Genomic DNA, 27457 nt, shown 5'->3' on the forward strand with positions numbered 1-27457 from the left:
TGACATCCCCCTCCCCCCCCCCAATGCTGTAAACTCACCAATAAAGTCACTGTCAAATATTACACATCACAGGATAAAGAATTGAATTCTAAACATTTTGAATCTACTTACATGCAAATTGTATAAGAATTGACCGCGTTATGATAATAAAGGTCATTGACCCCCCTGAACTTTGACCCAAATCGCTAACAAAGGTAATGACGTCATTGTGTCATATCGTATATCACAAGATTGGGCATTGAATTCACAACATTTTGGCATTAGTTGCATGCAAATTGGATAAAAATCGACCGCACTATGGCAAAATGACGATTTTTGACCATTTCATGACCTCGACCTTGACCTTTGTACTCTGAATTTTGTAATTGGTATTAGAGTGTGGGGAACAGAACAGTCAACATTTTGGTGTTGGTTTCATGCAAATCGGATAAGAATTGACCGTGTTATGACTAAAACCGCACATTTTGCAACGTCGTGACCCCCCCCCTGACCTTTGACTCCCAACCTCCAATAAGGGTTATTACGTCATTGTGTCATGTCACATATCACAAGATGGGGCATTGAATTCTGAACATTTTGGCATTAGTTGCATGCAAATTGGATACAAATTGACAGCGCTATGGTAAAAAGACGATTTTGACCTTTTCATGACCTTGACCTTTGACCCCATCGCTCCCAAAATCTAATCAAATGGTCCTCCGATAATAACCAATCATCCCACTAAATTTGCTGCGATTCAGTTCAATACTTTTGGAGTTATGCGAATAACAAACAAACAAACAAACAAACAAACAAATACACATATTCACAAATAAATAAATAAATAAATAAATACACAGTGATCAAAACATAACCTTCGCAACAAAGTTTGCGAAGGCAACAATAGCTTTTGTGTTGTTTTGAGAAGGAACCAACCGATATGGTTTGGCCATGATAAAAGGATGGATGACAACTCTTGGGTTAAAAAGTGTACACACCTCTCTGTTGCTGGAAAGAGAGACCGAGGAAGACTATGATTAACCTGGGACTCTTGTATCCAAGGATATGGAACTTATTGGCCTGTCCAGAGCAGATGCTCAGGTCGCATGGAGGCAAAATATTTGGTGGAAGAAGTAGATTGACTGATGTTGTTTTTGATAGGTTTTTTTTATTTGTGTCGTTGTTGAGACGAACTGTCTTCCCCAAGCTTGCACGGATAGGTCCAAGAAGATATTTATTACTTATTGATTTAATGGCCGTAAAAATGATCCTTAAAATCAACATGAACATCTCGAATCGAGTTGATGGAAAGCAGACCTTCATCGAGTCACACAATTTAAAATATCCATATTTAACCTCCGCCATCGAAGATCGGAGGTTACTGTTTTCACCCCTTTCTGTTTGTTTGTTACTTACGAAATCTTTAGATTTCGTAAGTACATTGATCACTTCCGTTTGTTTGTTTGTGTTTGTTTGTGTGTTTGTTTGTCGGCACGAAAACTCGAGAACGGAAGAAGCAACCAATGTCAAATTACACCACGTCATTCAGGAGGGTGATGGCTAGTGCTGATTATATTTTGGTCAAAATCGGTCAAAGATCAAGGTCACAGTGAGGTCAAACATCCAAAACATTCGATTTTTGATGGTTTGGTGCAGAATCATCGTAGAAACTTCTGGTTTGCGTCGCTACCTTCTCGAGAGACAGCTTTTATTAGACAAGGTCAGAGGTCAAGTTGACGATTTCGTAAGTACCAGTCTATGACTGCTTGTTTGTTTGTTTGTGTGTTTGTGAACAGTATTACGGAAAAACTCCTCGACGGATTTCGACGAAACTTGGTGGGGGGGGGGGTTAGGTATAGTCCAAGGATCATGCCATGAGATTTTGGACTTTGTCCCCCCCCCCAAATTTTTTTTTTGCATTTCTACATGTTTTAAGTGATTTCCACCCCCCCCCCCCAAAAAAAAATTGTTGGAGAAAAAAAATATTTTTCTTTGCATTTCTACATGTTTGAAGTGATTTCCAACCCCCCCCAAAAAAAATTGTTAGAGAAAAAAAAATTTTTTGCAACTTTTTTTTCAACAAAATTTCGATTTCTTTTTTTTTGCATTTCTACATGTTTTAAGTGATTTCCAACCCCCCCCCCCAAAAAAAAAATGTTGGAGAACAGAACTATAAATCGTCAGCACTGTTGACATCATATTTAATGAATAAGATACAAGGTTCACTTGAGTGACCCAGCAGTATTGGCGGCGGAGGTTTTGCACTCTCCCGAGTGCTCCCCCTCTAATTTGCCCTGTTTTTAGACAAATCCAAGCTCTGCCACCCGATGCTGCACCACCATTTGGTGGTGGGCGGTAGAAGTAGCTCACAGCTTTGGCTCTGAGTGAAACCAAGAGTGCAACACAAACTAGGACGGCCACTCAGTGGAGTGCACACCTCCGACAGGAACAAGAGGTTACATTTTGTATCTCACTGATAGCCCGGATCTGGATGCGGACCTGAACCAAAATCGAATCGGCTTGTTCTTGTCACCGAACCTCATCCATCTGTATGTTTTTTACAACTTGTCCACAAATTTTTGAAATATCGTGATATAATGTATATCGTTTTTGGCCCCATCTCTCAATGGTGAAGAATCACTGAAGAAAAAAAAAATTACAAATTCTCATATCTGGATTCAGATTCGGATCTTCACCAAAATCGAATCATTTTGTCTTTGTCACAGCACACCCAACCTGTCCGTCACAGCACACCCAACCCAACAAACGATACGTACACCATCACTCAGAGGTGAAGAATCACTTTTACAATTTGAGTGTCCAAATCCAGATCTTCACCAAAATATAATAATTTGGTCCTGATCACATTCCAAATGTATCCACAAAATTTCGTCTGAATCCGTCCATAACGTGATGAGATATCCTGCTCACAGACAAACAGACAGGGGTGAAAACATAACCTCCCACACATACAGTATGTCTGATCATTGCTGCACATGAGGGTCTAATATTGTTACGAATCTGGAAGCCATTTGCACACAAACAGACAGCAGTCCCTAAGCTTAGTTATTTCGATAAGTATGTGTTTATAGTTAGAATCCCTCCTGTTTAATGGGAATTTCGTGTGTGCTACGAGTTATTTATAGTCAGGTTTATTACATCTTCTACAACAACAACAACGGCACCGTCCCTCATTCAACCCGGTCACCATTGCCCACGTGTTTTTTGCTGAAGGCATGGGCGGAGCCTCCATCACCTCAGGTCGAATCTCTGCTCTAAGGAAGGGCATGGGACGTTTCCTTCAGCCAATGAGCGAAGGGCGAGTGTCGCACGCGCGCCCCAGCCAATGGGAGGCGGGCCTCCGAGACGCCTCGACACACCCCTCGAGACAACCGTCCAATCAGGAGGTGAGTGTGAGGAAAAAAGAAATCGCTTTCACCTCAAGAGGGAGAGGGTTGGTCGTTGTTCGAGCATCTGCAGTCTTGGTGGCGGTTGGCTTCATCTGCGGTCATGGTGGCTTGGTCTCGGTCGTCGTCTGCGGCCCTTTGCGGTGGGTTCTAGTGGTAGTGGCGGCCGAGCAGTCAGGGACGAGGGCCGTGGACTTCGGGTCGTGGGTTCGAGTCCCACCGTGATGGTTTGGAGTCGGTGTGACCGCACGATGTGGGAAGGTACCCCGGCCCGGCTCTACCGAATAAAGACCCACGGGGTCCATTTTCTTTTGGGTGTGTGTGCGTGTGTGTGTGTGTGTGTGTGTGTGTGTGTGTGTGTGTGTGTGTGTGTGTGTGTGTGTGTGTGTGTGTGTGTGTGTGCGCGTGCGCGCGTGCATGTGCGTGTGCGTGTACGTGGGCCCCGTCTAAGTATAATTGTTAAGTGCCTTGTACATTGTGAATTACATTTTTTATTCGTGATAACTCTGCTCTGTGTCTCCCTTTCCAATTATTGCCTATTGTAAAATAAACCCCCGTGTTAAATGTTCCAGTTCGTCGTCCGTGTTTTTCCTTCATTGACTCAGCATGGCGCGTATTGAGAATTAGTGAGGCCGTTTGGGCCGGTAATTTGTCATTGGGACTGGCGCGGCTTTTGTAACTTATGTTTGGTTACGCCGGATCCGAGTCGGTGATAGCGACTCGGTTCGGACAAAGTCGGCCGAGGGTGTCGTTTCCCCGGTAGTTAGACGGCGTGGGTATTTCGGTAAATTGGAATTTGACAAGTGGACCCAACCTCACGCCATCAAAATATTGGCGACCACGGTCCTCTAAGGGACCCGTGACCTTTGGAGTTGTCCGAGAGTCACGACCTAAATTCCGGGTGTTCGGTGTGACACGACTCTACTGCTCCACTTCGCGGTCGTTTATCACCGCCGAACCCTGGCTCACAACATTATTTGGGGTTTTCGGTAGTTTCATTATTTGGGGTTAATTAAGAGGTAAGATCCAGTAGTTGGGGTTAATTAATAAAGGTCAAGTAGTTGGGGTTAATTAATAGGTAAGATCCAGTAGTTGGGGTTAATTAATAGATAAGATCCAGCAGTTGGGGTTAATTAATAGATAAGATCCAGCAGTTGGGGTAAATTAATAGATAAGATCCAGCAGTTGGGGTTAATTAATAGGTAAGATCCAGTAGTTGGGGTTAATTAAGAGGTAAGATCCAGTAGTTGGGGTTAATTCGGTACGTTCAGGTTTAGTATTTGGGATTCCTTGAGTACAGAAAGGTCCAGTAGTTGGGGTTAATTAATAGATAAGATCTAGTAGTTGGGGTTAATTAATAGGTAAGATCCAGTAGTTGGGGTTAATTAATCGGTAAGATCCAGTCGTTGGGGTTAAGAGGTAAGATCCAGTAGTTGGGGTTAATTCGGTACGTTCAGGTTTAGTATTTGGGATTCCTTGAGTACAGAAAGGTCCAGTAGTTGGGGTTAATTAATTGATAAGATCCAGTAGTTGGGGTTAATTAATAGGTAAGATCCAGTAGTTGCGGTTAATTTATCGGTAAGATCCAGTCGTTGGGGTTAATTAAGAGGTAAGATCCAGTAGTTGGGGTTAATTCGGTACGTTCAGGTTTTGTATTTGGGATTCCTCGAGGACAGAAAGGTCCAGTGGGGTTAATTCGGTACGTTCAGGTTTAGTATTTGGGATTCCTCGAGGACAAAAGGTCCAGTATTTGGGGTTTCTGGAAATAATCTCCCAACAAGGAGTCACGACTTCGAAATAAGAATGACGAGCCTGGTGCGCACGAAGTAAGAACACCCCACAGGCGATGAGGAAACTTCAAGGATTTTCATGTAAAGAGGTTCAGGGATGTGTTCAGTGACCAAGCGCCACGCTTGCCAAGCGAGCCGCTCCTTCACGGTTTCCAATGGAGTGACGAGCGCTCCACAAGATAATTGGTAACTGAACGTGAGGGAGGAACAAACAATGTTGATTAATTGATCTTAGCGCTTTTTATTATGTATATTCTGACATGGATCAGATCGAAAGGATTTCGTCGACACGAAAACTGAGGATAAAATTTCGTTGTCCAGATCTACTACAATCTAGTAATAACACACAACTGACCCGAATCGAACGTGAAAACAGCCTTTCCAAAAATAAATATTGCTACACAACACCGGCCGACGAATTGTTTTTAAAAGGAAATTTAATTTTTGAAACGAAAATCGAGTCTCCATTTGAAATAGAGCACGTATGTGACAACGAGGGTGTTCAGTCACCAAATTTCTTGTGGAGCGTTCGCCAAGTGGGTTAAGCACTCAATTCAAATCCATTGATAAGGAACATCTGGCTTAACAAGCGCGAGCTAACTCAAGCTTGGTTACTGAACACACTCCTCACCCAGAGAGTTGCACTGCACTGTAATCGTGTATTGACGATCGACGTTTTGCTTCAAAATGAATACAACAACAAGCACGTCGTACACAAGTTCTCCAAAAGGTTACTTTTTAATCCATCGGAACAACCAGACGGCAAATACTCCATTTAACTATTCATACACAATGCAGCTTGTCATCTATATTAATATTTCGGCACGCCCCTTTCTTTGTTCCACCATCAGATTTTTGTTACTGCATGAAATGAAACAAGATTTGGCACATATACTAATGATATTATTGTCTTCCTTAAGAGGCCCCTCAAAATTCGTTTTGATGCATTTTCACAAACTCCAACGGATTCCATTCAAATTCGGTACGATTATGGCTTTTGGTCCAACTTAGGTTATTGGCTATAAATTTTTTCCATCACACTTCCGATATTCGAAAAAATCGATAAATCGATATCCCTTATGGGATTTTCCATTCAAATCCACTCAAGTTTAAGGCCTATGGGGGGACGCAAATTTCCACTTTGCCCCGGGCGCTGTTTATCTCCGCTCCGCCAAGCTGTTAGGGTTAGGGTTTGGGTTAGTCTTAGGGTTAGCTACCCTAACACTAACCCTAACAGCTAACCCTAACCGCTAACAGCTATTCAGGAAATATGCAAGACAGCCCGGGCAACGCCGGGCATTACTACTCGTTTAAAAATATTTGTAAAATGTACGTGTGAATGGAGATGTTTGGGGTTTATAGTATGTAAATGTAAGCTCGGATGTGACCCAATGTTTTTGTGATTAAAAAAAAAACAATTCAACGGCAACTGTGTTTGAAATTGGTTTTAACAAGAAAACAAGGAATCACAGGGTCGTAAGATAATTTGTATCTTGCCAAAACGAAGTTTTTGCAAGATATGTTTAGTCAGCTTGTATGTTTTTTTTTTTTGTCTGTAATCACGTATAAAAAATTCTGCAGAGCACAGTTATCATTGGAAATTTTTGTAACTTCGCATATCAGAGGCCTATAGAGGTCCCTTTCAGCGCACAAAATTTTGAAGGTCAAGGTCAAAGGTCAAGGTCACTGTCGCAAATCAGGGGAGTCAACGAAACCCTTATTTTTTGAGTAATTTTGATCGGATCATCTTCGAACTTCATGGGAATATAGTTCATGGTCTGGTGCTCAGCCGATTATTTTTTGGTGGCGATTGGCCTTGACCTTCATATGTTTGATTTTTTTTTTTGTCTGTAATCACGTATAAATCACTCTGCAGAGCACAGTTATCATTGGAAATTTTTGTAACTTCGCATATCAGAGGCCTATAGAGGTCCCTTTCAGCGCATAAAATTTTGAAGGTCAAGGTTAGTTTTTGGTGGCGATTGGCCTTGACCTTCATAGTTAGCGCCTAAGGTCAAACATATTTGACCCCAAGGTCAAATTTTCAAGTTTTGGGAACCATATCGTGTAGTACCTCAAATTGAACACCTTGATGAGTGCTTTCTAGATATGTCAAGCTTGAGACATTATGATGTCATTTGGTGACGTTATGAGGAAAACACATGTTATTCATGGTTACTCTGTAGAACGATTCTCATCGGAATCTCTCGTAGGCAGATATTCCTCAAGGAGTCGCTCCTGGTGGATAGCAGCTCTGTTCACCTCAGTGTGACCTTAAAGAAGTCACACGTGGTCACCTTTTGGCAAGATACTTGGTTTATTTTTTTAATGTTTGTAAGTTCTAATTTTGTGAAAACATAAATTATATTAAAATGTTTAATTGTTGTTTTTTTTCTTTCTTGAACGGGGAACTTTGCCGTTGAAGCTGATTTCAAAAAATACATGAAACACCGAAAAAAAACTCAACCGTTCATCATGACCTTTGCTGCTTAAAGTTATAAGGGTACAAATCAAAATCCAAAACCGCATTTGCTTTTTCACAATCGGATCAGACAAAAAATATTGTTACGGATTTCAAAATCCGGTCTGATGGATACACCACACATCCAGGTCCTCAGACAGTTATTTCCTTAAATCCATGTTTAGATTAGCCCCAGCCCCATGTCTAATGGGATCTTAAATGTGATGGGTTGAGAAGGGTAAAGGATCGATCCCCTCTCTTATGGGAAGGTTTTTTTTTCTTTACGACAGACACGTTTACACACATTTCTTTCACGAGCTCTGAAGCCCTCTCCCCATTCTTTCTCAGCAACAATCTTTCGTGAGCTTCGACGCCCACATTTTTTGAGAGGGCACGGGTCGTCATGGTAACCGTGCGCCTGTGGGGCGTGGTGAGCTTGGGGCGGTCTGCACCCACAGGGACGGCCCGTGGATATAAAAACTAAGGGAGGTCCATTCTGAGGAAAAAGAAAAAGCGAAATATGAGAAAAGCGGGGCGAAAGAAAGTGAGAAAGAAAGCCAGGGAGGGAGAGGAGAACGAGAAGTAAGCTTGAGAAGCGAGCAAGAAGCGGGTGTCTGACTAGCACCAACAATGAGACAATTCGTCCTTCCCAGTGCTTGGGCAAGCGAGCATGTGGTGCGCATGTGGGTGTGAGCAGCACCACCAACAAGTGAGGCACGGGTCGATCACCAACAACACCAGGGTCTAAACCCGCAACAGACGATCCCAGTGCCCTCCAGACTTCGACTGCCATTCAAGGCTGTTCGCGAGAGGGTGCACGAAAAAGCTGAGTGCTGGTGACGGATGTGACACGCACGCACACATTTCAGGAGTTTTCACTTCACGGACAACTACTTTCTGGTGAGCGAGATGATTCTTTCCCTCCCCCTGAATGATGTTGGGTACCCAGGTCTTTGTTTAGCTGTAAGTACATCAACCCCCGATAAGCATCTGCTCTTTGCCTCTTTCCTGGCATTTTGATTGATTTTGCTTTGAAATTCATTCTTTATTTTCCTCAGAAAATAAAAAAGTTATTTCCATTTATTACAGCGCGTGCGCTGTATACAATTGCACCGAGTTTGAAATGTTCCCGGCGTCGTCTCCCACGTCTCCGGTGGGTCCGGTGTCCCCCCCCCCCCACATGCCTCAAGACAGCCAATGACGGCCGTCCGGTAGATGCAGTGCGTAACCTCGACGGAAATGGCGACAATTGACGGAAATACCCGAGTATTTCAATGGAAATTTGTGAAACTAATGTGTTATATATGTGAAAACCATTTAATTTATTGCTTGACGGAAAAAAACGAAGAAACGCTCCCCTCATGTACGAACGAAGGAAAGACGTCATTTCCGTCCACCATGGCATTTCGCGCCGAATGCAGAAAGCTAAGTTCTTATGCCATCATTCTCTTTAATATTTGCCATAAACAAGTGTTTCGTCATGCATTAGTGGTTGAAATTTACTTACAACAAGAAAGAAAAAATAATCTCCTCAGATTCAACAAGAACGAAATAAAAAAAACCGAAAACATCACGTGCAGGACAAGACCAATCGAGCTGAAGGAAACGACACTGTAACTGCACTGCTCCTGATTGGTCAAAGGACACCACGTGTGTTGTGTGGGCAGTGTTATGCACGAGGATTCCAGGCTAAGTTCTTCTTATGCCATCATTCTCTTTAATATTAGCCATAAACAAGTGTTTCGTCATGCATTAGTAGTTGAAATTTACTTACAATCATTCTTTTGCGGCCTCCTGCCATGCTGTTTCGAACGATTTCATTCCTTCTGTTATATATCAAGGTGCTTATCACAATAATAACAAGATTTTTACATTTCAAATATTAAGTATGCCTTTTAATTGTTTTTCAACTGAAAAAGCATAAATTGCATATTTTAACATTAGTGCACCCATTTGATTCACCACACGCGCTGTATTGAAGGATTTCACTTGTTTATTTTATTACGAATAAATAATTTGCCGATTTCCAACCTGTCCGTGTTTGTCCTTTCCTTTCATTGGTCAAGCATTGTCCAAACCAAGATAGACTGGGAGGTAATTACCACAAATTTGACCAAAAATTGTCGGCACGCACCAGCGGTAAAAACGCTCTGCCACCCTAATTAAAATCTAATCGAGATAACATTGGTGCTTTGCCGAGGGTGCGCTCCCCGCTCAGGTAACGTGACCACAAGTTAAACGGAATAATTAGACGGTGAACACTGGAACTCGTGGTTGACTGGGTGGCGTTCGTGGTTTTAAAACAACCCGCCGTACCGCAATGTTAATTGTGAGCGGTGGCCCCAGGTGCGGCTTTACCGAGGACAACCGGGGATTAATCCCCCTGAAAGACAAGCTGGTGTCTCAGTACCTGTGGCCGCAACAATATGATAATTAAAAAAGTGATGCGGGGTGGGGTGGGGAAAATCATTCAGCACACAGATCATCCTTTACCCATTTACCTCAAAGTCTATGCAAACACCTTGTTATCCACAAGAGGGACATCGATCTCCAGGTTCGCCATGAAATAAATCGAACTGCTCATTTGCACAACCGTGCACCCTTTCAGCCATGTTTGTCAACAAAAGTGTTTCATGATCCACTTTGCTGAAAAAATAATTGCAAACACACTTCGTGATTTTTTTTTCATGTGATCATATCATCATTCTTCCTCTGGTCATCCAACAGGATGGCACAGCAGTCGCACACTGACCTTTGAGCTGCCTTGTCTCTGGGTCCCATTCCCATCCCGATTAATGTGTTGGACGTTAAACTGGATATCCTCTCTGCTTGCTGTTAGATGTTCAATATCCCACCGCGATCTTCACAAAGAGTAGACAAATTATTTACATGCACCCTGAACAAATTACAAATTTGGCCAGTTGAATGTCAGGCTGAACCAGACAGTTCATGAAGTATTTTCGTAAAAATAAATAAATAGGGCTATTAAACGTGTTCATAGTTGTAGTTTCTGCAGCAGCCGTAGCAGCAGCAGCAGCAGCAGTGTCCTCCACGACTTTAATGAAATGGTGCAGCACCATCCCATATCACCATCATCATCAACCATTCCTTTCATGCCGTGAGCTGCATGGGGCAGCCGAGGTAGTTTCATTTGGCTAAGGAGTACAATCCTGGATGAGTTGCCACTCCGATGCAGGATACTCAAAATGACTTCTTAACCCAGGAAGCTGGAACTCATTTTGCCGACCTCGGAGGGACGACAGGCTGAGTCAACCCACCTAATGTTATTTCAACAGACCAACATGGATTCAAACAAAAGAGACTAAGATCGTAAGCCAGCCACCTTAACCGTGAGGCCAACACCAGGCTTATGTCACCATCATCCCAACCAGAAATCTTTTCTACCCCCATTAATCCTACCCAACTTAAACCTCTTGCAGATTACCTCTCCTCCTCTCTCATTCCCTTAATTTTTGCCCCATTGTCAGTAAGTACATTGCCTTTTTCCCCTCTGTCTCCAAGATTTTGTATACGTAATCCAATCCATTGGAACCATACTCTATGCAGAGCGTTGGTGCTGCCGAAGCAGTCTCCTGGGCTATTGAGCACAATCCTGGATGGGTCACCACTCCGACACAGGATACTCGAATGGCTCAATCATCCCAGCAAGCTGGCACTCATTTTGCTGACCTCGGAAGGATGACAGGCGGAGTCAACCCCACCTGGTATTATTTAAACGGGTAAGTGGGATTTGAACTCAGGACCCTAAGATCCCAAGCCCACCACCCAAACCGTTAAGCCAACACCAGGCTCACAACGTCATCCCAAACAGCAATCTTTTCTACCCCCATTAATCCTACCCAACTCAATCCTCTTGAAGATTCCCTCCTCTCCTCTCTCATTCCCTGAGTTGTTGCTGTACTGCCAGGAAGTACATTGCCTTTTGCCCTGTCTCCTAGATTTTGTACACATGAAAAAAAATCAGAAAAAGAATTTCAGCACTTGAGGAGATCAAAGACAATTGTGTAATCAGCATAATCAAACAGCAATAGTTAAGTAAGGCACACAGAATTTCAGGTTGTATAAAAAGATTCCTGTACAATGTTCATCTGGATTTCTGGGTGAGCCTGTAACCCTCAGCTCTCCTGGGTTGCACATGACTGGCCAACCTCTCCCAGTCCAAGATTTCAGAACTAATGCTTGTCTCTTTCTTCCATCACATCACCTGTAAAACACTTCCTTCACAGTGATTTATGGAGAGACAGCAAAGTGTCTCGTCCTCCAGTGGCTGTGAAATGCAAATGTGACGTCATGTGTGTTCACAACCAACTATGAACAATATGGGGACAAGGTACACAGAAATTGTGCACAAATACAGGGTGTTCCAAAAGTCTCCATCCATTGGGAAAATTAACACTTTCAGCAAAATGTCTCCCAAAATTCTTCATACATACAGTAGCTTATATCTTCCTTTTTTTCAGATTCCCTTCAAGAATGCCTTTGTCAAATGAAGAAAGTATTGAAATCATTCTCATGGCTGGTTCGGGAAGCTGTCGCAAGGTTGCAATCGACTTGAACAGGAAACATGGCAAGCACATCAAACACGACACACACGACAAGATTCAGAACATGGATCATTTAAAGGAACGCAATCGAGTGCACATCAAGTTGCATTATTCCATGCAGGGATGTAAAGTGAACCACATAATGATCCAGTAATTCAGAGTTTTTGAAAGTTAAGCTTTGTTTCACTCTAAAGATGTTCTTCAAACATACTACAGAGTAATGAAAGTCGGCCTGGTGTTGGCGTCGTGGTTAAGGTAGCTGGCTTAAGATCTTCGGGTCTTGAGTTTTATCCCCTGTTAACCATTTAATTACCACCAGGTGGGGTTGACTTGGCCTGTCATCCTTCTGAGGTTGGCAAAATGAGTGCCAGTGTACTGTCAATATAGGGCATTGCAGCAGTTGCACAGCTGCACCAATAGAAAATGATGCAACCAGGAGTCACAGGCTGCCCACGATAGCAAGTTAACAATGAAAGTCGAGGATAAACTGGCCACCGGTGTTACGATTATTTTCTGCTTTTTAACAGTAATTTTCCAAAGGATATTCATGCATTTGAGACGTTTGTAGTATATTGTTACGGTTGTGGAAATTCGCATTACACCATAAAGGGTGCTCAGGTGAGATATATCGGTAAGTTCATGTGAAGTTAGCCCAAACCCGTTGTATAGAGGGAATATGTGTGATTCATCCGGGCTGCGACGCTTTGAGTTAGCCATTTTTCTTTCTCTATTGTTATTTTGGACCATTAAGCCACCAACAACTCAAACACCACCACCCTTGCCTCTTTACCTCCACAACTCCATCCCGCAAACATCACTTCACCGCCATTCCTAAACGACGCCCGCCAACCACCAAACCACCACAGCAAACCCCCCACCACCTTCGCCTATCTCCTTCAACAACCATCGACCACACCACCAGTCAACACCAAACGTCGTGCTGTCCAGGGCCCGTTCCATAATTGATGCCGAACGCGTCAAGCCGCGGGTACGAATGTGTTCCTCTCAGGGAGAAATTCAGATCAGGAAGGCTTCACGCCCCCTTTTTCTCCGTCCAATGGGCAGGCGTCGGGCGGTATGGCCCCGCCTCCAAGCGCGATGGATGTGAATTCCTCTCAGGAAGGAATTTGGATCAAAAGAGGCTCACGCCCCTTTTTGCCACGCCAATGGCTGAACAGAGGGTGGCGTGGCCCCGCCTCCAATCGTGTTTTGATCCTAAAATCTGTATACAGGCTCCTCCTCCGGTCTATAAAGACGCAAGCACAAGGCGACTCGGGGGAAGTTCGGGTCGAGTGAAGACGGAGGTCGTCGTCGAAGTTGGTGTTGTAGTGTGGTGTCGTCTTGTGCTGGTCGCTGGGCTCGTCTCGTCGTGGAATCGACCCACCTTCGCTCTCACAAGCGACCAAGCCAGCCAGCCATTCCCCTCGCTCGACCCTGAGCATCAACAATTCTCCCCCCCCCCCATCCGCGCTGAGATAGTGCCGGTGGCCCCGTTTATTCCCCACCCTAACCGTGGTGCCGACCCAACCATGCTGGCGCGGGGCACGCCGGAGAGGGCTCACGGACCACGCCAGGGGCACGGAGTCGGGGCGCAGCTGCGCGGACATTGCGGCTTGCCCGCCATCGAGTCACGAGGACGCGGGTAAGACCTTGTCGGTCTCGTGGACCTGGCCTCTCCTCCAGGTTCCGTGCACATTTGGTCCACAATCCCCATCTACCTCCCTGCCTATGGGGAGGTCTTTTCTTTGCTTTTGAATGCATGATGTGGCGCCGAGTCCCAACAAGTATAATTGTTTAAGTGTTGTAAATAATTATAGTCGGTAGTAGTGCTTTTGCTTTTGTTGCATTTTGTCTTGACTGTTATACGTATATTACTGTATGGCTGTGAATACGTGCTTGTCTGTGTGTGTGTGGAATAAAGTGCTTGCTTGTTGAACTGTTTCCAGTCTCGTTGCGTCCTTTCCTTTGTTGAAAGTTCCATCTTGCATCACGTAACGGATTGATAGTGGGTTTAAAACACCCGGTAAATAATCTGAACCGTCGAGGTCGACGATAACTCCGCTCGGTTATCCCTGCAGCACGGAACGAGCCGCTGAAGCGGTTCGTGCCCGAAGTCGACCTGCGGCGAGGTACGATCGCCCGGTCGACCACTGGCGCAGGTACTTAGGTAGGTCGAATTTGGCGAGCAACCCTATCCTGCGCGGGTGGGCAATTGGCACGATTGTGGTGAGGTTAAATCCCCACCCGTAACTGGCTCCTGGCGGTAGTTCCCGGAGGGTCACGACTGAATTGTCCGTTCCGGTGGGCGAAGCGGCCGCTATTGGCTATACGCGGTCGCTTGCACGCTGGACGGGCCAGAATTCGCAACAATATGTTGGAACAGTCAGTGGTCTTCTAACGAGCGCAGGGTCCACCAGACGGGAATGGCTCAAATTTGTCCAATCATTCCCAGCTAATTTGCATACACGCCAATGATTAAAAACCGTCCGGCTGTAACAAATCTGCTGACAGTGAATAGCCGAGCAGAGCTCTGACGAGAACTCATTTTTACCGATGGCATGTTAAATGCACCACTCCAGATTCTACCCGTTTTGAGGGTTTATTCTGCAAATGAATTGTACATGCTTGGAGTTCCTCAATATTGTGCATTCCCAAATGTCCAAGACACAGGTTCTCATTTACAGGAGGAATTTAATAACCAGAAAAACAGGGCAAAGGAGAAAAGAAGAGAGCTGGCCACAAGTGGCGAAACAACTGGTACCACTGAATAAATAATGACAATCCTTGTGCCCACTGTGCCAACGACAAACTTAATCAACTCATTTGGGTGACAGGACAGATGGAGGGAGAATATGAGACACGAGAGACACATGTGGCTTGAGTGTCCTGGCTTGCGCCAGAACATCCTGTCAAATATCTCCGAGGGTCAAGCGACTCGAAGGACTCAACGCTTGCCTGGCACGACAGTGCACCATTGACAGCAAGAACACACACCGAGAGATACAATAACAGAATGCTGGTGTTGTCAAACAAGGAACTGGTAAGGGGGGTGAGGGGCAGAGTCCATGGAGCAGACAGCCAAGCAGAGAGCATTCAGAGAAAAGAGAAAAGAGAAGAGAGAAGAGAGAAGAGAGAAGAGAGAAGAGAGAAGAGAGAAGAGAGAAGAGAGAAAAGAGAAGAGAGAAGAGAGAAGAGAGAAGAGAGAAGAGAGAAGAGAGAGAGAGACAGAGAGACAGAGAGACAGAGAGACAGAGAGACAGAGAGACAGAGAGACAGAGAGACAGAGAGACAGAGAGAGAGAGAGAGAGAGAGAGAGAGAGAGAGAGAGAGAGAGAGAGAGAGAGAGAGAGAGAGAGAGAGAGAGAGAGAGAGAGAGAGAGAGAGAGAGAGAGAGAGAGAGAGAGAGAGAGAGAGAGAGAGAGAGAGAGAGAGAGAGAGAGAGAGAGAGAGAGAGAGAGAGAGAGAGAGAGAGAGAGAGAGAGAGAGAGAGAGAGAGAGAGAGAGAGAGAGAGAGAGAGAGAGAGAGAGAGAGAGAGAGAGAGAGAGAGAGAGAGAGAAGAGAAGAGAGAAGAGAGAAGAGAGAAGAGAGAAGAGAGAAGAGAGAAGAGAGAAGAGAGAAGAGAGAAGAGAGAAGAGAGAAGGGAAGGAGAGGAGAGGAGAGGAGAGGAGAGGAGAGGAGAGGAGAGAAAAAGCCGGTAGGTGGCCATGGGTCGCAAAGCATCCGATGACCTTTGATCTGAGTTAATCTAGTACTAAGTACTTACGAAATTACAATCGAATTGGTTAACCCGTGTATGGGCAAGCGGGCTTTGAATGGTCATTTTGCCCGAACAATAAACTCATTGACTTTGACCCCTGACAGCCGAGATAGGTCAATATGTCCTGAAGCAAAGTTGTAGTTACTCATTGAGTACTATGTACCTATGAACTTTCATTCGTATCGGTTAATCCGTGTAGGAGCAAGGGTGCCTTGAATGGTAATTTCGCCCGAAAAATGCACTTATTGACCTTTGACCCCTGACCTACTCGAGATAGGTCATTACGCAAATGAGCAAAGTTGGAGTACTCATTACGGTCTATAAGCATGTAAAGATTCATTCGATTCGGTTCAACTGTCTTGGAGCTAGTGTACTTTGAATTTTCAGCGGGAATGCTCAATGGCCCTCGGACACCCAAGTTGAGAGGGTTACCATTTGGAAACTATAAGATATAGAAAAAAATGGATGTCATATAGCGGATAGGGAATCACCTTAAGATTATGCATATGAAATCTCATCCAGTTCCATCTACTGATAACTACTCGGTATCCATTTGAATGAAAAGTACCGAAAATGCGGTTTGAAATCGGAAATCCCCAAAGCTCGAGGGGGTGCTGTGGGTGAACAAAGATATAAATCGAAAATCCGGCTCGATCGTTTGTGCACAATGTATTCCAGATGATGTGTGAATTTTCATGACTATCTGACCATTACCCTAGGAGGAGTAGCATTTGGCGTGAAGGCACCACCAGCTCTCGCATATTATCGATTTTTGCCCTTTGACCCCTGACCTAAGCAATATCGGTCAATATGTCCTGAGGCAAAGTTGTAGTACTCATTGCGTGCTATGAACCTGCAAAGTTTCATTCGGATCGATGCACTCACCTGGTCGCTAGGGGGCCTTCAATTTTTGCCAATTTTCGGGCATACCCCATTTGTCGGGGGCGCTGCAGGTAAACTATTCCATACATCACAAAAACCGGAATATGTTTGGTAGAGAATCACCTGTAGATGATGCATGCCAAATTTCATAAGCCTACGTGGGATAATGGCTTTCGGAATTGATGTCGCGTGAACGGTACCGATTTAAGGTTTTTCGGCTGTTGCTAGGGAACCAAAGCGTCCCTAGCCACCATCACAATTTCCAAGGCACTCGGTCATAGGATGTACCTATCACCCGAGTTTGGTCAAGATCGGCCCACGTTTACTACCAATTATGCTGATGACAAAAGAACAAACATCGAAACAAACATCCAAACAAACAGAATTACTGACAATAAGGGTCACCTATTTCAGCAACACAAAAGTCCAGGGCACAGAGAGAACGGTTTCTACTATCAGTGGTCCTTTTTACCACTCAGCCCGAATTGGGCTAAGGGGTATTGTCGTCACAGGCGTTGTCCGGAGAGCGTCCGGGCGTCTGTCAACTTTTGGTTTCTGTCAATTTCGAGAACGCCTTGTCCGATTAAATCCATTTTTGCAGGGTGTGTTGGGGTTGAGTAGAGGAAGGTTCCTTTCGAAAATGGGTGCGCTGCAATTTTCAATGTGGCCTCCATGGCAGCCATCTTGAAATTGGTTTCCGTCTATTTCGAGAACGCCTTGTCCGATTAAATTGATTTTTGCAGGGTGTGCTGGGGTTGAGTAGAGGAAGGTTCCTTTCGAAAATGGGCACGCTGCAATTTTCAATGTGGCCTCCATGGCAGCCATCTTGAAATTGGTTTGCATCGATTTCGAGGAGAACGCCTTGTCCGATTAAATCCATTTTTGCAGCGTGTGTTGGGGCTTGGTAGAGGAAGGTTCCTTTCGATATACAGCACAATCCGATATCCAATATGGCGGCTAGGGCAGCCATCTTGAATTTGGTTTCCGGACAATAACTTGAGAACGGCTTGACTTATTGATTTCATTTTTGTGTGATATAATGGGGGTGGTTAAAGGAAGGTTCCTTTCGATATACAGTGCAATCCGATATCCAATATGGCGGCTAGAGCAGCCATCTTGAATTTGGTTTCCGGACAAAAACTTGAGAGCGGCTTCACACATTGATTTTATTCTAGCGAGGTATAATGGGGTTGAGTAGAGGAAGGTTCCTTTCCAAAATGGGCATGATGCGATTTTCACTGTGGCCGCCACGACAGCCATCTTGAAATTGGTTTCCGTCAATTTCTAGAACTTCTTGTCTGATTAAATCCATTTTGCTGGGTGTGTTGGGGTTGAGTCGAGGAAGGTTCCTTTCGAAAATGGGCGTGCTGCAATTTTCAATATGGCCACCATCTTGAAATTGGTTTGCGTCAAGGGGCTGAGGGGTTACGCCCGCTTTGCGGTGCTATTTTTATAGTTTCTCGTGGGGCGACACTATCAGCAGTCCAGACTCTCTGCTCTGCGGAGCACTGTCCTTCCCCGTCACGTGGGCGTATGTAGTTCCAGAGGCTTCCATCTCATGTGACTGCTTGGCAAGAGAGTTAATAGAATTTGAACCTGGTGTTGGCTTTACGGTTAGGGTGGTGGCTTGGGATCCTTGGATCCTGAGTTCAAGCTCCGTTTCTGCTGAATTAATACCATGGGGTTGAATCAGCTTGTCATTCTTTCGAGGTCGGCGAAATGAGCACCAGTGTACTGGTAATGGGGGCACTGCATCAGCGGCACATCCACGCCCCCAACTAATGATGTAACCAGCAGCCAAAAGGCTGCACACGAAGGGCAGGGGTATTGATGGATTTATTTTAAAATCTGGTATTGGTGTGATGCAAGCATGATGGGCCGAATGGCCTCCTCCTGCGCATAATTTCCTTGTAATCCTTGTAACCCAAGTGCACTCCTGCCCTTCATGATTTTTACAAAAGGAAAACACATGATAGATTACAATGGGGAAAACGACAATAAACACCAAGGTGGGGATATGGGTGCTGACACAAACAGATTGAGAGGGAAAATGCAAGGGAGTTTCCTCGAACAACCTCAACACTACCTCGTAAACTACAGTAATTACACACGCTTACGCCAGCACGTACGTTAAAATAACTCATGTAATCCGAGCACATTTATCCCCTAAGCCAGATCCATCAGAATATTTGACATGGTGACATGATCTGATGTTTTATTTGAAAAAACAACAAACTAGAGAGTTCATAGAACACCTCATCCTGTGCAGTCTGAAGAAAACAAGGACGTGGGCAGGGTCTGCGACGGCCAAATTTGATTGGTCGAGATGACCTAACAGGCCATAATATTATGTCCAAGTATTGCTAAACGGTAAGTTTTTAAAAGTGTCAATAAGGCGATTTGTGTTCTCCAGTGTTCAAGTTGATAATTCAATTGAAATAAAATAAATATTTTAAAGGTTCCAGAAATTTTGGAAGTTCACCACCGTGAATGTAGCATTTTTTACACCACCTTATTTAATATGTTACATTAGTTCTCCATGCCTGTTTGTGTTCTTTAAGCCGTCACTAAAAACAGTAAGTTTCCTGTTTGAAATGATTTAACATTTTGTTTCACTGCCAGAAAGGCAGACAGAGTAAGAAGATCATCTCACTCCTCTCTGCGCATGTGCGATCAGGACGAATTCAGAGCCAATTTTCTGTTAAACTGCAGGTACATTTTCCGATTAATCTTCAAAAATAAAACATTCAATTGAAATCAAGTTGTTCCTCGATTGTAAAGTGACGTTTGCAGACAGACAGACAGATAAAGTGAGCCAATTGCTTAACCCTGGTTTTCGCTTTGCACGCGCGGGGTAATTACAAAGTAAAGTGGCACTTTACAGCAAGAACTCAACTTGGTAAAACTTCACAACACGAACCAATCAAGAATATAGGTTCACAGATTACCTTTTCCGAGCCTATGCATTGTTTCTATCATTTCCATTTTTGCCTCTCTTTGTTTGTCTCGAGGAAAGGCTGACAGAAACTCAGTCACGTAACTAAAAAAACCGTTATGATCATTTGGTTTGTCAAATGGCTTCAGGCATTGAACGGGGCTCTGCAGAACCTCCATCGATGTGTCTCCGGTTCCTTTTTCTCCACGAGTCCTAGAATGTTTCGGCCTTGGTTCCTGAAGCTCAATGTCACTTGAGCAAGCTCCTGGCATGTCTTCAAGCGTCACCGTTCCTTCTGACAGTATAGGCGAGACAGAAATTATGGAATCATTTGCTGTTATTTCATCCAACGAATGTGTTTCGGGAAACTCTTCTTTTAGAATAAAATGACCTTTGTTTAACTGTTCATCTTCACATTCGGACAAAAATAACAGTCGGGGATAATGGCGCCATTTGGAATTGTAGATATTGTCCACCCCCATTCCAAAGGCCCTTGACATTGCAACTTTTTTGTGCTCCCTTTGGAAGGTTGTCCTCATGTTTTTCCATCGAGCTTTCAAGGCTCCAACTGAAAGTAGAGGAGAAACAGATTATGTTTGCATCAGAATCCGTTTGAGCCAAAACTGGGTCATCAGTGGGATTTATGTTGATTAAGCTATTTTGAGATGAGCCATGCATAGACAGACCAGCATCGCTAAACTGATGGGTTTAAACAAAAAACAGCATGTTACATTTCACAAGCATCTTGCGTGTCTATTTGTGAGTCTCAATGAGGATCTAAAATAAAGTGAAATGCCTTAAAAGGATCCCTTAGAACACGTACCTGCTGTTGTTGCCACTGTTGTAGCGGTTGTGGTTATTTCTGTGCTCCTTCCATGTACGATTGCATATTTTTCTATTGTATCGATAAGTATTACCATGTATAATTTTGCGTGCTCCTTCCTTGTCTGTCACACTTCATGATCAGGGTTCCTGCTGTCGTACCGTTGGAACCACTACGTGAAAGCTGCAAGGTTATGCTTTTTCTTCCCTCCCAGAAAGATGGGCTTTTTATGATGAAACGGACATGGATTTTTGTTCCATAGGTACAGTAAATCAATTATTAGCTTTCCAATGGTACCATTTTTACCATTCTATGGCAGCAGGAACCCTTTAGAATAAAGCATTATGGACGGACAGATGGACGCACAAACATAAACGTGGACAGGTGCTTCTCCTTTTAGTAATGCGTGCTTTGGTGTGCACAAACCTTGGGCCTTCACTAATAACACCCGAGATGCTCCATTCTTTTCTCTTCCATACCCTTCCTCCTCTATCTCCCCAAATTGTCCCCCTCCCTTCCCTTTTATCCCCACTCCTCTCCCCTTTTCTCAATTTTTATCCCTCTTCCTTTTTATGATGCAATATGTAAATGCAACGTCTATTATAATGAGGGCACATTAAATGTTTGTAACACTTGGTGTGCCTATAATGAGGGCACATTAAATGTTTGTAACACTTGGTGTGCCGAAATGAATTTGTAGATGTCTCATTATCAGCGCAGCAATACAAATGCATACCAGTCAGTTTACTTCCTTGATGACGTGTGCCGAGTTGAACACAGAGATAGTTCAACAACTGGGCACGTTTTTCTCTCGTGTAATAATCCTTCCTCCGATGATTCCACAGGCACGGGTTTTCTGCGAACAAATTGCAAAGGATTCAAAGAAGACGGACAACTTGCAATGAAGAGTAAATGTGACATTGGGCTGTGATCTCGTGGTGGGACTTAAATACGACTCGAGTTCTAATTTTGATGAACTCCAAGTCTGACATTGGGTGTGAAGGCTGGGATTTAGACTAGTCATAGTGACTTGCAATGAAAGTTGCGGAACAAATACTCGCTTTCACACTCAATCTTAAAAAAAACTGGGGATACAGAAGGGTACATGTACGTTGACAAGACTGGTAGGTAGCTGCGGTATGGGTGGGTGATTGTGATGTCTGTGAGAAGGTCTCGCCAAAAGGTGAGCGTATGGTCGGTGCTTGTGCATTGCTTACTCGCAAAGCTCTTCACCCTCCAAAAAAAAATAAAACAGTCTCGTGATATCCCTGTACCTGTCCCACTGTTCTCCACACTCGCACTCCCACCCAACAACATTAAGCAAACTGATGGACCAAATGGATGTGGGCTTGATGTAGTACAGGCATGTTGGGCCAAATGGCCTCTTTCCATGTCCAAATTCCTTGCGACAATGAGAACTCAACCTTTGAAGAGAAAAACTCAGATTCAGTCTTTTATTTGAGACTTCCCAGGGTTTATTACACCACTGGTCAGTATTTTGATGCATCACGATCATTCATCCAAAACAGCAAAAAAATGATGATGTCATCGTGCAACAAACAACACGAGATTGTAAACTTGCAGGCCAAGTTTCCCACAGAGCAAATGAGCCTCGATTGGGAATGTGAAACATTTAGAACCCAAATTTATTTTAAAAGTCTCATCCTACAAACACAAATCCTAAACACACTTGAACATATTTGCTCCAAACACAATGACCACGTGAGGTGAAAACTGACAGCAGGCTTCAACGAGCCTCCGTGCTGTAACCCTCCCTGTAAAAGCTTCAAACCTCGTACAGTAAGTTAAAATACATTTATAATCATATTTACCGGCAAAAAAATCGATTACAGCATTTTCTAATTCCACTGTCCAGTTGAACTGAGTGGAACATCCAGCGTCTGCCATCTTCGTCGGCACTTGAAAGCTCGAATCTGATTGGCCAGTGAACCGTGCATTACTCTCAAATGTGATTGGTTGGTGGGCGGGCGCATTGCTCTGATAGGGGGAGCTCATGAGGCTGTGTTGCCGAATCCACGGTCAACTGGCAATGCAATGGTTTTCATTGAGGAATGTTTGACCCCCCCTGTATGTTCAAACAAATTCCATCAAATTGCGTGCTGTGGTCTCCCTGGAAAGGCAGCGGAGGGGTGGATACGTTTAAATGGAATTATTGAGGAACTGTACGTGGATGCGTTGGAGATCGAGGGGTGTGGATGTGGGGATGGTGGCTTGTTTGTGGATGGGGTTGGGGAAGCAAGGAGGAAACATTTGCAGGCCAAGTTTTAATAGCAAGGGGGAAACACCAACAACAGAGTAGAAATGAAAGTGAGATCAAGAGGAGGGGAGAAGGACACAACGAGGTGAATGAACAAGCTGCCCACAAGCGACATGAGAACGACACTCGGTGGAGTGCAGAACTCTGCCAGGCTGAACAGTTTATATTTTATATCACACTGATCAACTGGATCTGGATTCGGACCTGAACCAAAATCCTCTATATAATTCATGGACCGGTGTTTGTGTGTGTATGTTTGTTTGTCGCGCTACTCCTCCAACAGTTCTTGGCTGATTACATCCAGACTTGCTGCATGGCGTTAATTTTTTTTTTTTTGCCCAGACAGAGCTGTCAGTTGCCTATACACCGCCTAAATGCCAAACTTCAGGATTCTGTGTACAAGGGGCAAGGGGATAGGTATGATAACTGCAGATGAGATGGTATAAATGTGTACATGCTGGAAAGAAAGCTTGTGTGGAAGGATTCCCAGGCAGTATTAATATCAGGGGAGGTACAACTGAAGGACCTAACTTGGTGTGAGAGGGTAGCTTTCAGTGCCTGCCAATCAGCTTGAGTGAGCTGCAATACTACGTTGCGCTCTCTGACACTGGAGTCTAGACAGAGAGATGTTGACTCTTGCAAGTCCATGATTTGATGAACCTATTGGAGCAGAGGAGGAACAGAAGACTCATTAATCACAATTGTAGGAAAATTCCTCATTACCAACTCCAGAAGGGAGAATGTGCCATTGGGAGAAATCAAGGTCGGAAAGGTCACTGATTGTGTGAAGGTCATATTTCATACATGGCAAGTTGGAGGTGACGACAAACAGGTTGGTAGGAATTGGAAGTAAAGTGATACTGCACACAGATACCTGGAGGGTGGTGACCTGTCCTTCAGTATGGGAAAGCTGATGACGTCACACAGCCAGTTGACTGGAGTGAGACCTTGCATATCAGCTACAGGTCACTCCAGGTATATCAGTCTGTGTGTCAATCCTTGTGAGTGGGATGAAAGCAAAACATTGTGTTTTAAAAAAATTTATTGTACTTTCCATTCGATACTCATTTTTACGCGACTAAAACAGGTCTGTGGGTTATCAAAAACAAAACGGGCCAAACTCGTGAAACGTGGGTCAGCTGGTTTCTACGATATTGGCATATCACACTTGATTTTGTGCCATACCGCCTAGAGGCAAGCGCTCTCCAGTCAAGACATCAAAAATATCAATCAGTCATTGACTGTTTTTGAAGAGGATTGTTGAGTAACTGGTGTTCCTTTAAGTTGACAAAGCTACAGGTTCCAACTCGATCATGTCAAAATTAACAATGAAAAAGCAAATTAAATTTATTTTACAATGGAAACTTGTGATTTCCCCCCCCCCCCCAGCCCCTTCCCAACATGTAGCCAATGTGGTCAGTCGATGCTCAGAGTGCACCCGAGAGCATCTAAAATCCAAAAGCTTTTGGGGCCCGGACCACACGCTTTGTGGCTTCGTGACTCGCATCATCTGGGAGAGTATGTTCCCATGTCCTTGATTTATGGACCCTCTACCCCTTTTCAAAAATTCCTGGATCCGCTCTGGTTGGTGCAGAACAGGCATGATAGGCCAAATGGCTAACGCCTCTTGCCCTAAAGTTTCTGTGTAAATTAAATGACGTCAAACCGTCGTCAACAATTTCTTTATGTGTGGGATGAGGTTGATGCAAACATTTTAGTTCAAAAGCTTTTGGATAAAGTGATCGTTTGAACATTTCCAGCCTCCAAATCAATTTACCAAGGATGCTTCTTGCTAATTGGTGGCTTGCAAACTCAGCCTGGTGATTGTTGCAGATGTTTTTGTGAGTTGTGACCAAAATAAAATCTGTATTCACAGAGTCGCATGAGGGCACCACAACAGTTGGAGACCTGGATGAGCCCGATAAAGTAAAGTGTTCAATCTCGCATTTCACATACTGTATATGGGAAATTTTAGTCCGAGTCTGAGTCCGAGTAGAAACGTTGAGCATTTCTAAAACACATCTCGGTGTCTCTGACGTCCACGAAAAATGTCTTAAATCACAAACTGGTCCAACACGTGGAACATGTCTTTCAATCCGGGTAAATCTGACATTCACTTTGTCTCTCCGAAAGAACCGTTTGGAGAACCCCCCCCCATCTACTTTCTCAACAATCCTCTGGAAGAAGTCCTTTCATTCAATCTTCTTGGTCTCACTATCTGCCATGGTCTTTCCTGGGAAAGCCACATTTCCAACCTGGCCTCCAAAGCCAGTCGCCGACTGGGAATCCTCCATTGTGCAAAGTCCTTCCTCGGCACACCTGAGCTCCTGACCACATACAAAGCTTTTGTCCGCAGCCTGATGGAGTACTGCTCTCCCCTCTGGGCTGGTGCTCCTGCCTCTCACCTTTCTCGACTTCACGCTGTGGAAACCAAGGCATTTCGGATCATTGGTATCTCCAGCGATGAGGCTGAGTCTTTGGGCCTCTCACTCTCTCACCGCAGGTCGGTCGGTGGTATTTCTGTCATCTACCGTCTCCTCTCCGGTCTTGCACCCCCTGCTCCGTCTGCGATTTGTCCCCACCACATTTCCGCAGGGCACTCAAGGTCCACTAACAACCCCCTTATAGTAAAATTACCAAAATCACGAATCACTGCTCACCTTCACTCTTTCATTCCTCTTTTTCCCCGCCTTTGGAATAAACTCCCACACTGTCTTCAATCCCATTATTCCCTCCAGACCTTCAAAACAGCTGTTCACCACCACCTCTTATCTTCGCCCATCCAAATCCTCGATCTTTTCTACCCCCATTAATCCACCCCAAACCCACCTCCTTCAAATTCCCTGCTTTCCTTCCTGAAAGTCCCTGTAATGTCCATCTTGTATACCCCATGTTCCCCACCCCATCCTTCTCTCTTCCACAGATCTAATGTTTCTGTTCCCCACTGTTTTTTCCTTCCTTCTCCCACCCCTCTTGTCTCATGCCCACCCTTGCTGTGCGTTGTGTGTTAGCTCTCACATGAGCTGACAAGTTATACAAAAAAAAAAGAGAGTAGAATACAATAGGACAGCCGGCTTAGCACCAGGGTCATGCTCAATTACCAAGCAGCTTTCTCGTGCTTGCAAAGCCAGCCGGTCCTTATCAATGGTTTTGAATGGAATGCTTGCTTGAGTGCTTTAGCCACTTGGTGATTTGAATGCTTATAATTTTGAAGTTGAACCGTTTTGTGTTTGAATTTGGTATTGGGTTCAGGCTGCTCTTATTACTGCTTTGGATAATGGACTGTATGGTGAAACACCTTGGCCCTGCCGGGAAATTCCCCGCAGCTTGCCGTTTCCTCACGCAAGGTACTACCCGCTGGCCACAAAGGAAACAGGTTCGTGTGAATGGAGGCACCTGTTGTCAAGCAGCACCACCCCCCCTTCCCCCAACACCCACATCGACCCCAACCCCCCTCCCCCAAAACAAGTTCAGCAAAATATTAACTTGGATTTTAACTGCAATGTTGGATGGACCAGCTAACCTGCTTGTTGCAGTTTTCAGGCAGGGGATTTCACAATAGGGGTTTCAGGCAGGGGGCCCTGGGTGGGCAGTAGAGGCCAGATGTAGCCTGCTTGCCTTTGTCTAGTCCAGTTACCATTCCCCATGGTCCGACAACAAAGCAATCACCCTGCGGCTTCTTTGGCAGGTCGTTGTGACATTCTTCGAGGGACGTCAAGGTGAGTGTCCCATCTGTGAGCATCACCTGGTGTTGGAAATAGGGCCCCAACTTTGCCTTTAGCAAAGAATAGACGACTGTGTGCCGTCACTCCGAACAAATTCCAAATTCTTGCCCCAATAACCTGTTCCCACTTCATCAGTGGCACAGCTTGGCCTCAGTAACGATGTAACCAGCGCAGTGAATTGGATGTGCCTCGGATCCATGTGCATTCTTTCAATAAACTAATAATAATTTGTTTATTCCATTTATTCCTGATACATGAACCACCCTGCTACCCATGCCTGCAGAAAACAGGCTTTTTGGAACGCCTGCTGCATTTTCCATCCCATCATCATGTAACTTTGTTATCACATTATTATCAATGGGTAGGTGCTCCGATGTTGAAAGTTTTGTTTCAATCGCTCAAGCAGTTGTAGAGAAAACAAATCAAAAAAATGAATGAAGGTGAAAAAGTGAGGGCAGTAGAAAAAAAAAGGTGAGGATGTCGGCCGACATTACACAACATGGTCACGGATGGTTGTGGATGCCTATTACTATTAATAAAATATCAAATGAGCCAGCAGGATATGAACTTGCAAATTAATTACATTTGCTGAAACCACAAGCAGTAAAAAATTACCAGATATCTTTGATAAACAGTGAAATTGTGTACAATCTGCTTTATGATCTATCATGCTGGTTTGTCTGTTGCCCTGCTACTTGCAAGTTACAGTTACCTGTGGTGCTACCATCCTGCGGCGTGTGACCCATCTTCATTTTCATAAATGCCAAGGTGAGCCAATGAAAAAAGCCAAGAATTCACAAGGTTTCGGAAAAACGATGTTAATAGAAAACCAAGACGCCAAGGTGAACAACGAA

General features: G+C 44.4%; 1 protein-coding gene across 2 annotated transcripts in view; it reads right to left on the reverse strand.

Moving 5' to 3' along the window:
- The window catches only part of LOC147013893 (uncharacterized), a 106313-nt gene that overhangs the window by 74156 nt on the left and 4700 nt on the right, over positions 1–27457 (reverse strand). Inside the window, exons 1-2 of one of the 2 annotated variants that reach the window (XM_085851212.1) lie at positions 22433–22487; positions 21337–21456 (exon numbers count right to left, since the gene is read on the reverse strand). Coding sequence is in view for 1 of the 2 variants with exons in the window: in XM_085851211.1 (XP_085707337.1) it covers positions 21337–21456 (120 nt within the window). In the remaining variant the exon portion in view is untranslated. Of the gene's footprint in view, positions 1–21336; positions 21457–22432; positions 22488–27457 lie in introns of those variants that run through there. The other variant, XM_085851211.1, reaches the window with a different exon arrangement.

This window comes from Eptatretus burgeri, chromosome 13, assembly GCF_056783735.1.
Source record: "Eptatretus burgeri isolate ZD-2024b chromosome 13, Ebu_testis_v1, whole genome shotgun sequence".
NCBI lineage: Eukaryota > Metazoa > Chordata > Myxini > Myxiniformes > Myxinidae > Eptatretus > Eptatretus burgeri.